The sequence below is a fragment of the Amblyomma maculatum genome, chromosome 10, assembly GCF_055883805.1.
Source record: "Amblyomma maculatum isolate TAMU_Amacu chromosome 10, ASM5588380v1, whole genome shotgun sequence".
Taxonomy (NCBI): Eukaryota; Metazoa; Arthropoda; class Arachnida; order Ixodida; family Ixodidae; genus Amblyomma; species Amblyomma maculatum.
The window spans coordinates 51,713,757-51,730,294 of record NC_139353.1 but is presented as its reverse complement, the minus strand read 5'-3'; the positions used below and the strand labels follow the sequence as shown (position 1 = coordinate 51,730,294).

The following is a 16,538-nucleotide window of genomic DNA, read 5'->3' as shown; positions in this document are numbered from 1 at the left end:
CTGTATTAAGAAAAACTAGTCTACGCTTCCCCGAAAATAACGTCAGACAGGTTTGGCGAGTGACTCTCCAGAGCAGAGTCTTTGTTGTGCATGCATTACTTTTAACGTGATGAGGCCAGAGCTATACGGGCTGATCACGACGGTGTCGTGTGTAAAGAAGGTTCTGTGTGATTTCTGTTGATTTTGTTTTAGTTAAATGCTATGTGTTAAAGCCAAGCAATAAAATTAAGCTTGTGTTTGTGTGCGCAATGGATTAACATCTGAACGCCAAAACATCAGTTTCAGTCCTTTTCGCAGGACATTTGTCCTCTTTATTGATTTCATTTAAATCACCACATTCAAATAAGCTACTATTACATTCTCTGGATGTAAGCACCACTTTAGTTTACACTATGCCGTGTTTTTACTCTAAATAGACATAAGACAAGCCGTGAACACAAGCGGGAGGTGATATGAAATATGCACTTATGGCTACGCTCAAACTATGCAATTACATCCAACGTAATCATTTCCTGCCTTTAGTGGGCGATGTTACTTTTAGGTGGCCTTCAGAGACACGTTTGAGCCGCAATTGCCGTTTAAATTGCTGCACAAACCAGTGAAGAGAATGATATTGTGCAATTTTAACGCTAAAGGATCGGAATTACGCATCCCATATGGGATGCGTAATACCGATCTCTGAACTGTTGTAAAACCACGTCGCTGCAGCCACGTGGTATTACAGCGACAAAGCCGGTGAATGCGAGGCGAAGGAATTGCTGTACCCCTCCTAATTACGTGGTATCAAAATGGCGGAGAGCTGCAGCTTTTTGTAGGAAGTTCGTTAGATGTACGAAGAAGTACGTGAGCGAGTACGAAAAAAGAAGCAGGTGTACTATGAGGACAAAGCGAGCGCCGTCGACACTGCGGGCCACACCTTTCTGTAAAGTTCAACCATTCGTCGAAGTTGAACTTGGTAGTAAAGGAGTAACAGAGCTTTGTGCTGTAAAACTTCATAACGCCCAAATGAGATGGTGCCGAGAAGAGTGTCCACTTAGCAGATTACACAAGTACGCTACCGAATTTGGCAATATGTTTAGAGCTATTCATAAAACAGCCACAGTCGATGTCTGAAACTTTTGTGCTGCAGACTAAATCCCTCCGTTGGAAATTATTTCATGATTTTAACAAAGTCCAGTTAAATGGAAGCAGTGCAAAACAGGTGCATGATACCAAAGCTGCATATTAAGACAAATCTGTCCACATCTGAGCGCTATTAAACGCTACAAGAGGTATAACTGCTACCATGATGACCTATCGATCTTCTCAAAAAAGCCCTTCCCCTGACTTGCTTTAATTGTAGATGTACTGCAGAACACCGCGTATCTATAAAGTCAAGAGCACATTATTGGCAATCGAGTGGACAAGACGGGTTAAGTTAAGCGTGAGATCTGACTTGGGGGGGAACTGCAGTATTTTGATGCAAGCGAACTTGCTCTATTTAATCAAATATACCAAAAATAGTTTTAAGACATCAGGGCTACGTGAGAGTGTTAAATTCATGCGGGAAATAGAGCAATTTCATACTTGGAATCACAGAGCATGTGTATTTGTAACAAGAGTTCATTTAAGAAAGCCAATTTTCGCGATTTTACAAAATTTCACTTTACTAATATTGCACCGGTAGTTCTCACCTCGTGAAGCTCGTAAATTTTCTTATCCTCACGAGCTTCTAATTGCAGCCTTGGCTACTTAATGCAAGATAATGAAAACTTGAAAACATATTTTGCATTGCAAGATTTGGACTCGTTTTAGTTTCGATAACAGTACAGCATTATATTTCAGTGTTCTCTCCGAATTGACATTATTATTGAAGAAACGTCTACTTAAGGGATGACAGTCAAAGCAAATTCTCCGCGCTGCTTCCTTTCGCTTAATCGTTCGTTGCTGTATGAAAGTAACAATGTAGCACGCAAAACAATAAACAACGGTGTTTGTTATATTGGTTTCAGATTCTTCCCAAAGTGTGTACCTTGTGCCTCAGTCAAGAACGCCATTCAGCGCATAGTACATTACGCGAATAAATAAATCTTGAATAGAAGCACGGCTGAAATAAAGCCGCTGGATGTTTTAACTGTACTTACATGAAACATAAACGGTCCGCATCGCTGCAAGGGAACCCACGTTATGACACATGTAACTCAAGAAGTCAGCTTATTCCTGTAAAATATAGAGCACGTTAATGTAGCTAGATTAAATGTGGAGTCTGCACATCTTATTCATAATTTACAATAGACCGGCGAAGTTATGTTTCCCTTAGATTATTAGAAATCAAAATTTGCAGCTTCTAATGCGGTTTTAAAATATCAATGCATTCGTACCAAAAGACATGAACCGGTCGCTGTTCATGACAGCAAAATAATTTCCAGTTGTAACCACACAGCTCCAAAAAACATTCTAGCCCATCTTCGCTTTCGTTAACGTTATGTTAGGTAAGGCAATGAGTTCGAATGGGCTTGTAGAAAATTTTCGTTCAATGTCTTTCGGGAAGAAACCGGCCAAAAATTTCGATACTCCGTAATAGAAACTTTGGCGTATCTCTTCAACTCTTTTGGTCCAATAAATGCTGCAACACAATATTAAAACTTTATATTTACATATGCGTGTGCGTAATTACAGCCTCCTCTGTACTTTCAACATCGCGAAAATTTAAGTGCGAATCAATACTTTTTCGGTGTTGGACTATTATAAAGCTAGATCCGACATGTTACCTGGCGAAAAAGCTGCCGTGCCTGGTCAATATTGCGCCCAGAGCATGTGGACGATGCGGGTCAACTCCTTTCTTTCCACGGTGGAAACTTTGAGGGATACTAGCTAAGCCTTTAGGCTTATGAGCAACCGAGTTAGTGAATCCCGTCTGCGGCTCCCCTAGCAGAACTAGGCTCGTATGCATGCTGTTTGCTGCAGCGTTAATAAGAAATATCTAATTTGGTTTCTCCTTTTATCGCACAAGACAAAGAGAGAGAGAAAATAGATCAGAAAGGCAGGTTAACCAGACGATGGCCACAAGGCTACCTTACATGTGGGGAGGGGCACAAAGGGAGAAAAAGGACAGGAAGAGCGCGAATGGCCGGAGTCAATAGCATGTCTAGAAATCTATAGTGAAAGGGGATAAATAGCGTGCAGTTAAAATCTTGAACTCAACCTCGAGTCCTTTAAAAACGTAAGTAACGCCTTCACTGATTTCCTCTGTGATGCATGAGTCAACCAAGGGCCCAGAATCTTTTCTTCAGTAAGAGCACGAGAGTCCAAGCGGCGGAGTGTAGCAGCCAGAAAAGCATGCTCACGCTTGAACTGAGGGTAGTCACAAAGTATGTGCGCATTAACTTCAACATGTCTACACTGCTCATACGTTGGAGAGTCTCCCATGCGAATAAGGTGGGAATATGCGTGTATAAACGCCACTCCTAGCCACAGACGACACAACATCGTAGCATCACAGTGCGGGAGGCTGAATGGTACCTGCATTTGAAGTACCTGGTCAAAGTGGTGCGAGCGGGACGCCCACCCTCCAGGCATAGACCATAATTGTCTAGTTACGTTTCGGTTGACTAGTCGAAGCTATAATTAATGCTCTTTAAGCAATAACGACATCGAAAAATAAACAGAAGAACGCGTGATACTTCCAATTGAGTGCACCTAATGAGCCTCGCAATTGATTTACACATATATAATTCATGCACTAGAATAAAGGAAGCAACATAAAGCACTTGGTGATTTACCTACTATTGTTAAGAAATACCAAATTTTTTTATGGCTAGCGCAATAATTTTGTGAGCTCAGCATGAGTAAAATTTAAAAGCAAAACACGCAAAACTTTGATTTAGACGCGGTCTCCCACAACATTCAACCCAGCTAACGAAACCGCTTAGAAATATTCATTAGTGCGAAAGCACAAAACTGGTATGTCCTCAAGGATTACTATTTTTGATACTAGGGTCAGATAAATGTCTGTCGCGGTATTTCTAAGAAAAGTAGAACCTGCGCAGTAGAGATGATCACTGCCCACTCTATAATAAAGTTAGAGGCTGCAGATACGCATTTAGAGTTCGTATCCTCGGCCTTCACCTCCTGAGTTTTTTACGGGCATTTGGGCGTCCGCTATGCTTAGCGGTTGTGCACACTGCATCAGCCAGAATTGTCTTTGTAACTTGACCAGTTGTGACCGCCAAAGCGGCCGTCTTTCGGTTAAGCTTGCTACTCCAAGGTCTCGAACCAGCGCAGCATCAGTTGCAGCTGCCGCAGGGGCGTTCTGCAAGGCTGGCTCCTCAAAGATCTGCAGAGCAACCCGCGGAACATTACCAGTGGTCTCCACAGCGGCCGTCTACAACAAAGGCCCCTCAAAGGCCTCCTGATTAGGCGGCACAGAATCGGCCGCGAACATAACAGAGGTTCTCTCTAAGGCATAGTTACTCAAGTGTTACTAAGAAGCCAGCTCATAATCAGCCACAACGACTACAGCGGCCGCCTGCTAGCATGGCTATTTAAAGAGCTCATTTTAGCCAGAGAAACATCACCCGCTAGTGCAGACTCTTCTGACTCTTCTGACAAGTCAGGAGACAAGTCTGACTCTTCAAAGTCTCCAGAGGAACCAACTCACTATTAGGTGCGACCGCTACAACGGCCGTCTGCAATGCTTGGTCATTAAAAGGCTCCTAGCAAATAAGCGCGCCATTCGCTTTGACTGCTACTGCTGTAGTCTGCAGGCTAATAGCTGAAGCGCTACTGCGGCCAGCTGGAAAACTGTACCCAAAGAGCACCTGTTGTGCCAGTCAACCATCAGCGGCGTCCGCCACTGTGACCTTCAGTAAGGCTGGTTGCTGACAAAAATCCTATGAGCCAGCACAAGATTAGCCACGACCGCCGCGGCGCCTATCTGGAAGGCTGGGTGCTCCAACGGTCCCCAAGGAACCAGCGCAGCATCATCCGCGACCGCCACCGTGGCCATCTCGGAGGCTGATTTCTCAGCGAGCTCATGATGTGCCAGCGGAGCATCAGTCTCTAACGCCGGACGCCTATTTGGAATTTAAGACGGTTAACTGTTAAGCTAGTTGATTGTCAGACATAATTACAGGACAGGTACTCACATAATGTATTCAGTTATGTGAGTACCTTTCAGATGATGAAACAGTTGGACTAAGCGCCCGTGGTGTCCTCTTTCTTGTGTGTGTTTGTGTTACGCTCAATATCAAGTAATTATGCCTATCTGGAAGGTTCGATGTTAAGACGGCACCTGAGGAGCAAGTGTAGCATCAGCCGTGACCACAGCGGCGGCCATCTCAAAGGCTGGTTGCTTAAAGAGCTCTTGATGTAGCGCCGGAGCATCAGCCTCTACGACCAGGACATTTTCTTGAAGGCATAATCTTCAGACGGCTCCAAAGGAGCCCGCACCACTTCAGCCGCGACCGCTACTACGGTCATTTTGAAGTCTGGCTACTCAAAGAGCTAATGTACCAGCAGAGCAATAATGACTAAACCCACTACGGACATCTGGAAGCCTGGTTGCTAAAGGCTCTTGATTTGCCAGCGCATCATTTACCGCGACAGGCACTGCGACCATTTGGAAGGCTGGTTGCTCATAGACCTCAAAGGTGCAAGCGTCGCGTTGAGCGCCCTCTTCTCACTAAATAATACCTGCATCTTCTGGTGTCTCCTGCATGCTGTACCTAGAAAAATGTGGTTCATGCTCCCCACATCGCATGTAGCTTTGTCAGCTCCGAAAGGCTGCCCGCCAACCCTGCCCTTTGGCGTCTTTATCAGCCTCCTTCACGTCGGCAGCTTGTGCGCTGACTGAAGCGAGCTTCGTTCTCTTTACACGAAGACAAGTAGTCTTTTTTGCACGGCCGCCGGCTAGCCCAATGTACACTTTCAATAAAAATGTATGTGCCTTGCATGTGCAGATCATGCGGCCCCTATAGTCCCGCGCGCAAAGAACTTCACACTCTTTGTGATCAAAGTGATCGCAGTGTTAGGACTTCAGCGCCTTAGATGTTGTCATACTTTACTTATCAGGGTTACTCAAGAAGTAAGCGCGCACAAACGACTCGTACTCCCTCCTACATTTAGTAAGATTGATAGGGTACTGGTATTATCTAAATTTCAGGTTCCCTAAAGTAGAACCAGGAAAGCCCCATACACAACGTAATGTCCTAGCAAACCTTGCCGAAAAGTATCAAGCTTTTAAAAAGCTGAAGCGTTCGGGTTATAATCCAGGCATAACAACAACTTCACGAATTCGAAGTCAGCTCCACATTGCTGGAGCTAATCTCCATCTCATGAAAAGGCAGAGTCGGAGCAGCTATAAAAATATTAGCCATCCGTATTATTTTGAACGCCACCTTGATCTGCCAGCACTAATATCATGTGCACAAAAATCAGAGCACGCTTGTTTAACCTCCACAAACACATCAGAGAGGTCCATGTTCGTAAAGTCCACATGCTTCTAGCGAAAAGGAGGATTGGCCGGAACCGTGCTCTCTGGAAGCGTATCATAAGAGGATTGCATGATGGCACCCCGCGAGCGTACGCGCAGGTTGCAAAAACAAAATGGATCAGGACAAAGAGGTTTTCCGATAGAGGCAGAAAAATTAAGGGGGGCGCTTAAGTTTCGCTTTTAAGGCTATTACACGATAGCGTAGGCTACAGCCCACATATAAAGCCCGCTTTAACCAAGCCGTACAAACCTGCGTGCTTGGCCTAGGTGTAGCGTTAATGCAATGATCCTGGCTGGCTGGTTCGGATATCGCCCTCCCACGTGAAAGGAGAGACCTGAGTTGGCAACTCTTACCAAACTTAACGTTAGCCAACCGTACATCCAGCCAGGGCTCAGCCATGTCAGGTGCCAGCTACCACAGCCGGGCTTGGTCATGGGCGTAATTTCAATTGAAAGGAAAAGCGTGCTCCGTTTACTAATGCTCGCACCAGTATTTGCTAACTAACACTACGAAATGCCTTCGAGGCATTTGGAAAACATTGTCTATACAACTTATAGAGAATAGCTTTTACGCATATTGTTTATTCTTTACTGTTTATTTTGCGCTCTGGCATGCTCCGGCTTGGTCATTCTGGTTGTCTTTCATCGATCGATCCGACTTGAGTTGAGGAGCGGAAATGCTCAGTTCAATTTCAGTTCCATAAATGACGCTTTCGTCCGGTTGATATAAAACGCACATCATCTTTCCCGTATATGAGCTTCATACCATATCGGATGTCCTGTTTGAGATGCATACCGGAAATAGCCCTTCCCGTATTAACTCCATACCAGACTTCATCCATCTGGGTTCAGATCCATACGGACACGGTCTGTAGGGTTCGACCGGCATACCGGACTTGGACTCTTCGGTATAAGCTCCATTGCGTGGTTGTCCGATATAAACATATTGCGGTCCGGTATAAACATATTTAAACTTCATACAGGAGTGGTCACGCCAGTGTGGAGTTATACCGGATATTTCACTAGGGTAGCGGCGATGAAGTGCCCAATGTTTCTGCTGGCTTTTAAAATTTTACCAATCACAATATCTCTATATTTTTCTACCAAACTTACTCATTCACTGTTTGAATTTTAATATCTTCTGACAGTGGCTCACATGTAGATGGCAGCAGCAGGTGGTTAGGGACACACAAAATGCTTTACTCACGCTGTTTTGATTGTTCCTGGTTGGCTCACACGATCGATCGATATGTAGTCTACTAACCGCTGTAGTCGTGGGTGGTCAAACCTGTGCCGAATTTAATAAATATCGGTTATTATAGAACAAATGTGGTAGGGGAATAAGAGGAGTGCGTCACCCCATCCTATATGGTACATGACCCGATCACTTAAAGGGGGGAAGGATGGTAAAGGTTGTGTTTGGACAATACAAGAGAACATTGTGCATTATAAATCCATACAAGACAGACAAGTGCACGAGAGAGATACACACAAGAACGCTTTCTCTTGTTTATTATTATTTTACAATGCTGGCTAATATTCCCTACGAGCAGAACAGGCCGATTAATTTGTTCCCATCAAATTTTTACACATAGCAAAGTAATTACCGCCGTAATATGTCCACCTCTGGATCGAAATCCCTCCTAGCGACCATCCGTTATCTAAGGCTTTTATAGAGCAACCTACGTTCAATTTAATGGTTGAATGTTATGTTTCTCAAAACCCCCAAAGATATTTCTCGAACGTATTAGGTGCGTCATATTTTGCATAAAATGATATGCAATGCATGCTGCTATGCGCATCACGTCTTTTGTAGGCAGTTATCTTTAGCAAGCTTCTGAATAGTGAAGTTTCGTTGAAAAACAATTTTATGCGGAAGCCGCAATGTTTAGGCGCCCACATAGGCAAACCGACCACGCTTTCTCGTTGAAATTAAAATCACGCCGTTTGCATAGGAGACAAGGAAACATTATTTATGCACTTGGAAGAGCACTGACGTTCAATACCGGTTTGCACATACGACTGCCAGTTTCAATTATAGAAACCATGAATATTTTAGAAGTAGACAGCGTGCTCCGATTGCTTTTGTCCGCACAAGTGCCTCAGTGGTCTGTTCGTTTGTGTGTGTGTGTGTGTGTGTGTGTGTGTGTGTGTGTGTGTGTGTGTGTGTGTGTGTGTGTGTGTGTGTGTGTGTGTGTGTGTGTGTGTGTGTGTGTGTGTGTGTGTGTGTGTGTGTGTGTGTGTGTGTGTGTGTGTGTGTGTGTGTGTGTGTGTGTGTGTGTGTGTGTGTGTGTGTGTGTGTGTGTGTGTGTGTGTGTGTGTGTGTGTGTGTGTGTGTGTGTGTGTGTGTGTGTGTGTGTGTGTGTGTGTGTGTGTGTGTGTGTGTGTGTGTGTGTGTGTGTGTGTGTGTGTGTGTGTGTGTGTGTGTGTGTGTGTGTGTGTGTGTGTGTGTGTGTGTGTGTGTGTGTGTGTGTGTGTGTGTGTGTGTGTGTGTGTGTGTGTGTGTGTGTGTGTGTGTGTGTGTGTGTGTGTGTGTGTGTGTGTGTGTGTGTGTGTGTGTGTGTGTGTGTGTGTGTGTGTGTGTGTGTGTGTGTGTGTGTGTGTGTGTGTGTGTGTGTGTGCAGTTAATGTAGTCACTCTTGCCTGTGGCCGGCAAAGGCTTGAAGCTTTTCAATTAAAAATTTTCACGACAAAGTAGGATGCTTTGCGTACCTACAGTTCAATTTCAACCATTCAGGGTTCTTTGACAGACAATGCTAGCTCCCAGCAAACGGGGCTTTGTACCGAAGGCTACACTAGGCTAGTAGACGGGAGTTTCACTCTGTCTGTCGGAGGCCTCACCAGGGCATGCGCCCTAACCAGGGCGACTAGCTGCGTCGTTGTACAGATGTTCCACCACTGCGTCGACTAGTGGCGTCACGTGACTCATTATACAGCTGCACTGCGGGCGCACGAGACATTCGTGGGCGCACCCAGTGGCAGGTCATCCCTCAAGTCAGGTACGTGGTGGTCACCACAGAGAATAGGAGAATAGCATCATGCCAGCAGAAGCGCGCACAGCCGCGGAAAGAAGGTCAAGGGTAGTTTCCGCACCACGTATGCGCGCGTCGCCTAGGAAAGCTGACCGAGTGGGACAGGAAAATCATCTGCCGCATCGAATGCGCAGGGCATGAAATTGGGTTTTGAAAAGAACGCCGGTGAACTTTGATGCACTCAATAAAACGCTGGTTACGTACGATACAACGCTCAGCCACCCATAGCCAAAGTCCTTGCTCCACATTTGGTTCAGCACCGTTGAGCTCCTCTATGTTTTACATTCTGCCCGCAGCAATCTCCTGTCGCGCGCGGTAAGGATACTAGCTACTCAGTGCTGATTAAACTCCTTACCACGAGAATGTGTGATGTCGCAAACTCTCATTACTAAATGCTCGAATATGCATGAATCAGTGTTCAATCAGGGGAAACGCGTTCGAGTGTGTTCAGCCTATTCTCATTGTTATCATTGAGAGCTGTAAATAATATATAAGGAAAAAGAAGAACAGACAATCCCGTAGCTCGACTTCAGAAACGAAAAAGGGCCATTAATCTGAGCACAAAGCAGAGAAGAAATGCCGAGCTCTTGCTCCCGAAAGAGCAGCCAGCAAAAGTCAGCGCGTTCCTAGGTTTCAAGTAACAAACCGAAGACGGCATGGTCCACTTTCCCGGAACGACCGGGGAACGCGCGGTTGGAAACAAGGGTCGGCGTGGCACCCCGCTGAGGAGAAGGAGGAGCCTGGGCCGGCGACGAGGAGGCTGTGCGCACGTGCGGGGTGCGAGTGCTGCTGGGAACGAATGGCCGAGAGGAGGAAGAGGGGACGAGACAGTGTGGAACGCACCCTTCGTCGGAGAAAGACGCGTGTAAACTTTGCTGAATATATCCAGTGCTTTTTGTTACCGTTAAAGAGGTTTTGTCCGCGTGTTTTCTTCACTTTTATTCGAATCCCCTGAAGTTCAAAGTTGTAGTAACAACGTTCAGTCTAATATCAAATCAAAAACTGCTACATGGTGCCGAAACACGGGATGAGAAGATAGTGGCGAAATCCGAAAAGACCACGACGGACCAAAATGGAAAAGCTCAAAGCGAAGAGGCGAAGTCGATGAGGGCAGAACACGATTATCATCAACGAGGCCACACCAGTACTGCCGACAGCCAACGTCCAACAGTTAACAGCTCTGCTTCACAGACTGGAAGTCAGCAATGATGAGCTGCGGAAGATCAACGATGAGTTGGAGAGCTATCTACCGGAGGAAGCGTTCGAGACCGAGTTTACAGAAAGAGTCGAATACGACCGGGCCATAAACCTCATCGGCTAACTGAGAGCTCGAATCGCAGCTTCACAACAGACTGCGTCTGAACAGAACGCCGAATCGATGCAAACGTCCGTGCCGACGCCCAGACTCACTGCAATCAGGCTTCCGAAGCTGCAGCTCCGGTCTTTCAATGGTGAGCTTGCCAACTGGCAGTCGTTTTGGGAATGTTTCCGCGAAGCGGTGCATGATAATCAGGCCCTGTCCAAAGCGGAGAAATTTCATTACTTAAAGAGCCTCCTCACTGGGCCTGCCGCGTCGGCAGTTAAAGGGTTACAAGCGACTGAGGCCTGCTATGAAGACGCTATACAGATACTGCAGCGCCGTTTCGGAGACAAGGGGCTAATCGAACAAGAACACCTTGCCGAATTAAGGACGCTACCGCCCGTGTCGTCATCAGGAGATGTCAGAGGTGTAGAGTTCCTAGTTTTCTTTGTTAGGTTAGTCCCACTGTACAGCAATGCACCACGGAGCGATGCTAGCAAGGTCGCGCCACGATTCTCCTTTACTGCGCGTTACTCGTTCGGGTGGCAGGACCGCGCACGCAGGAGCCTCAAAGAAACGACACACACACGTTCGGTAACGTTTAAGAGACTAGATTTATTTTACAAGAGTCGGACAGCACTGGAGAGGAGAGAAACATGAAAGGAGGAAAAGGGAAGAGGGAGAGAGCTTTCTGCTGCGGCTTCGGCATGCTGGTCTTCGCGAGGCAGGAGCGCGCCATCTGCAGCTTCGGCTCGGGTTTCGCTTGCGCGTTCGAAGTGCGGAACAATTCCTGGAATCCGTTTGTGTTCTCGTCTCTTCTTCCTGCGCACTCCTGGTGCCCCCCTATGTGCAGCGTTTTCGACACGTGTATTGTCCATTTTCTACATCCTCCCCCCCCCCCCCCCCCAAATGAGCTTCAGCTCATTTCTGTTCTGAGCGTGGGACATCCTCGCCTTGGAGTTCGAGAGGAAAAAGGGCCTGCACTAGTCGCCGAAGCTCCCTCTTGTTTGGGAGCGCAATTGTGCAGGCGCGTACATTGCCGTCCCTCCCTGGGAAGGTCTCCTTGACTCGAGCCATCGGCCACATATGGCGGGGCGTCCGTTGGTCGCCTAAAAGCACAATATTGTCTTCCGTAACTTCGCTGCCGCGTGGCTTTGGTCCAGTGCGCAGACCTCATCTCTAGGAGGTATTCGCGCCTCCATCGTCTCCAGAATGAATCAACGAGCGTGATGCGGTACTTCCATCTCCCTCGCAGTATTTCACGCGTTGACTCCGCAGAAGTGGCTGCAGCAGTGGATGGCAAAGCTGTAAGCCGATGCCCGACAATGAAATGGGCTGGTGTTAGGGGCGCTGGCTCCCCCGCATCCGAGTGGACATAGTACGTTAGGGGACGGGAATTTACGACCGCCTCGACCTCTGTTAGGACTGTGCGCAGGCCGTCAAAATCGAGACAGCTTCTTCCAAGGGTTTTGCGAAGACAGGCTTTCACAGTACGCACCATCCTTTCCCAAAAGCCGCCCCACCATGCCGCTCTCTCTACAATGAATTTCCATGATATTCCATTTTGTCCGATGTAGGTGAGGACTTAAGCTCCCCGCGCCGCTTGGAACATCTTTTCGAGGTCTTTTGATGCTCTCTTGAATGTTAGAGCGTTATCTGAATACATGACTTTGATCATTCCTCGGCGGGAGACAAATCATCTGAATGACATGAGAAATGAGTTTAAAGTGAGGTCGCCGACGAGTTCGAGATGGATTGCTCTGGTTACTGCGCACGTAACCAGAGCAATCTGGTTACGTGCTCGTGTCGTAACCAGATTGCGTTACGTGCCTTGCGTGTCGTGCCTCTGTCATTGAAAAATAAAGGGCCCGCAAAATCGACACCTGTGATCTGAAATGGGTCAGCCCTTGTGACACGGTCTGAGGGAAGGGGGGCCACAGGCTCTGCAGCAGGTCGTCAGCGTTGTTTGTGACACTGAAGGCAGCGCTGGATTATGGATTTTACAGTCTGTCTCGCTCTAAGTACCAAGTAGCGCTCACGAAGGTGGCATAGCATGTCTCGCACTCCTGCATGAGCAACCGTTTGTGCTCTCGCGTTATGAGCAACAGTGTGAACCGGTGTGCTGAGGGGAGTATAGCGGGGTGTTTTGTGCTCTCCTCTTCCGCGCAATGTTGAAGTCTGCCACCAACTCTAAGTATGCTGTCAGCGTCGAGAAAAGGGTTGAGAGCTAGAATGGGTGATTTCTTGTCCAGGGTAGCTGACGATTGAATGGCGCTTATTTCTTCAGAAAAGCTTGTCCACTCCGCCGGGGTGGCGCAGTGGTTACGGCGCTCGACTACTGTTCCCAAGGACGCGGAATCGAATCCCGGCCCCGGCGGCCGCTTTTCGATGGAGGCGGAAAGCAAGGCGCCCGTGTGCTGTGCGATGTCAGTGCACGTTAAAGAACCCCAGGTGGTCGAAATTTCCGGAGTCCTCCACTATGGCGTCTCTCATAGCCGGAGTTGCTTTGGGACGTTGAACCCCACAAACCAACCAAAAGCTTGTCCTTTGTGACACTCGAAGCCAGTACTTCTCGGCCTGTGCCAGCTCTGTCGCAGTTAACTCTCCTCCTTGTTTCTGGGAAGGGTTTCGAGAGTTATTCAGAAAGCGCTGTACCCATGCGGTTACCCGAATAACTCTGGCCTGTTCGTTTAACTGAAAAGCATTTGAAATCCCCGTTCACAAAAAACTCGACATGCGCCAGCGCTGGCGTTGTTTTTTGTGAGATAAAATTAACGAGCATTGCGCTGCCAGGCAGTAGCTTGCAGCTAGCATGGCCGCGCAATAACTAGACGAAACGTTTTCTGACGTCAGGTTTGGCATAAGCTGCCAATTCGGGCTTCTCCTTTCATATGGGAAGGTGATATCATAACAAGCCTGCCAGGACTGTTGCATTCGCGTTACCCCTAGGCCACACGGGAACGTTCATTCAGCTTGCTTAAAGCAGTGGTTTAGTAAGACCCCGCCGGGGTGGCGCAGTGGTTGTCATGCCCCTTGGCTGACAACCGTGTCTAATGGACTTTCATTACCACAAGTTCGCCCATCAGACTCAAGACCTCCTCCGCAGCGTCTTGCTGCTTCAAAATTTATTTTATATGTGGGCTGGCAGCCTGATCTATGGCGTCATACCTATTAAGACGGAGCTTAAGTGTTTGCCATAATTACTTGCATTGGTAAATCATTTTTGTATCCCATTGGTTATTAATGTTTTCCTTTAGTAAGACCCCGCCGGGGTGGCGCAGTGGTTGTCATGCCCCTTGGCTGATAACCGTGTCTAATGGACTTTCATTACCACACGTTCGCCCATCAGACTCAAGACCTCCTCCACAGCGTCTTGCTGCTTCAAAATTTCTTTTAGTTTATACACTTGTTCAACAAAATAATCACATACAGATCGTGCATCGACATCACAGTGTCTATAAGCCATCCTACGCCTCCAAATACTGTGAAGGCCCAATAGCATGATGAGGTCATACTGAAAATCATCATTTTTACTGATGTAATCTTTTACTTTTACTGATTTAATTGTACCAATTCGTGCAATAAAGAAAAAAAAAGCCGGGGTGGCGCAGTGGTTACGGCGCTCGACTACTGTTCCCAAGGACACGGGATCGCATCCCGGCCTCGGCGGCAGCTTTTCGATGGAGGCAAAAAGCAGGGCGCTCGTGTGCTGTGCGTTGTCAGTGCACGTCAAAGAACCCCAGGTGGTCTAAATTTCCGGAGTCCTCCATCAAACCAAACCTTTATAAGCACTGTATCATAAAAACAAGCCTAATATTTTTTACTTCTATTTGTATGTGAATTTCACTTGGTTAACGCTATAAATTACTCTTATATTCCACCCAGTTAAAAAAAGTTCTATGCTCCTTTTGGCTTGCAATGAGCTCCAGGCGCAAATTTTAAATTCGTGTTTGCACCATTATGATACACGACTTAACACGCGACTTAGCAGAGTTGGAGCCCGTAAATTTACAATTACAATTACAATCACAATTTACAGCTCTAATTCTTCAAAAATAGAAGCGCGTACATTTTATTTATCATCGATTATGGAATGGGAGAAGCCTAGACCTCATTTTTATCGAAGATAAAAATATTCTCTTCGTGCAGAAGATGAAAGAGCTAACACTCGAAGTGTTTGTTTGGTTTGGGGTCATTAGGTTTATATTTCATGGACTCTACAAACATGAAAATGCAAGCATGCTAATTAATTCTGTTGCAAAATTAATAAAATTCCGTGTGTAATCAAGCTCCGGACGTTGAGATGCCTCCAAAGAAAATCTAGCAACATCACGCCTTACGTACCGTAAGTAAAACATATCGGCGCGGCTGAAAATATTCTCGGGTATTAAAGGATAGCACTCCTCCTCCCGCCTCCTCCTCAGCGCTCCTAAAGAACGCAAGTTGCAATATTCAGAGCTGTCACGCGTTGAGGATGCCTGATCCGATGTTTTGACAGAATGCTGTTAACTTAACTGCTTAATTTGTAATGAGAGTAAAACACCCCAATCAAAGCAATCAAAGGAATCAGCGGGGTGCATGGTCATTCTTTGGTACTAAAGTATCAGCTCTAATGTAAACGTTAGTGAGATCAGATGACAGGGCACTGTTTTACATCGGCGCCTCATACGTTCGCCACTACCGACCAGCAGTATTGTCCGACGTTGTTAGTGCCGTTGCTCTTATTGGTTATGCTGTTTCGTTGGGTCACAACCACGTGGTCTTGTGCGGATAATTCAAACGAAGCCCCGTATATGGGCTTTAACTTGTGAGTCTCCCCGAAGGGTGTTTCAAGTTCATCAGCGAACAGAGAATGATGGATCCTGGCACTGACCATGACCTCTTCAAGTTCTTTCACATTAAAAAAAAAAAAAAGAACACTGATTGTATATCGGCAATTTTGAACCCGGGTACTCTAACATCCTAGCCATTGAGCGGAGTTATGCGATTATCAACCTGGCTCGTTATAAGTAGTTTAAGTTTGGGTACACATCCGCCGTTTGACTGGGTGCTCTTAGATGGCGCCACATGTAGGGTTAAATTTGTGGCTTTAGACTTTATATCTTAAAATTCGCTCTATCGCTTTGGAGATATATAGAAGATATAAAGACTGGACCCAAGAAGAGATGGAATTAATATGGGTGCCGACACACTCGGGGAACAAAGGAAACGAGTTGGTTCACATTATAGCTCGAGGTTATGTCAGCTAAACAGTGAGCCAGGTTGATTGTCCCAATTTCTCGAGAGATGCACTTGTCTCATTTCATGACAACACTAATCACTTTAAACTAGAAAAGCGAGTATAACCTCCACAAGACAAGAAATTTGACAAAAGGCAGGAAGTAATCTGGCGTCGGCTCCAGACGCGTGCCTTCTTTAGCCCATCTAAATTAGCGCACATGTACCCAGCACAATACAATCCAAATTGTAAACCCTGCTGCGAAATAGCCGGGTACGATCATATATTGCGGAGCTTTAAAAAAGCGCCGCCACCGGTCGACCTACTACCAGTTCCTTCTCTCGAGCGGTGGGAGGCTATACTGGCCACCTCAGACCTGTTGACGCAAGTTCCGGCTACTGAGTGGGCTCATAAGGTCGCCGAGAGCAACGGTCACTAGGCCATATAAGTGTAGCGCCCACAAATCACCAATTGTTGACAACAAATGTTTTCCAATAAAAAAAATTGACTTCAGAA

At 46.5% G+C, this 16,538-nt stretch overlaps 1 protein-coding gene across 1 annotated transcript in view; it reads right to left on the bottom strand.

Annotated features, from left to right (window-relative positions):
- The window catches only part of LOC146176382 (phospholipase A1-like), a 61,755-nt gene that overhangs the window by 39,936 nt on the left and 5,281 nt on the right, over positions 1-16,538 (bottom strand). The window contains exons 2-3 of the mRNA XM_084582723.1: positions 7,680-7,760; positions 2,124-2,199 (exon numbers count right to left, since the gene is read on the bottom strand). Coding sequence (XP_084438849.1) covers positions 2,124-2,175 — 52 coding nt within the window. The 5' untranslated portion in view covers positions 2,176-2,199; positions 7,680-7,760. The remainder of the gene's footprint in view (positions 1-2,123; positions 2,200-7,679; positions 7,761-16,538) is intronic.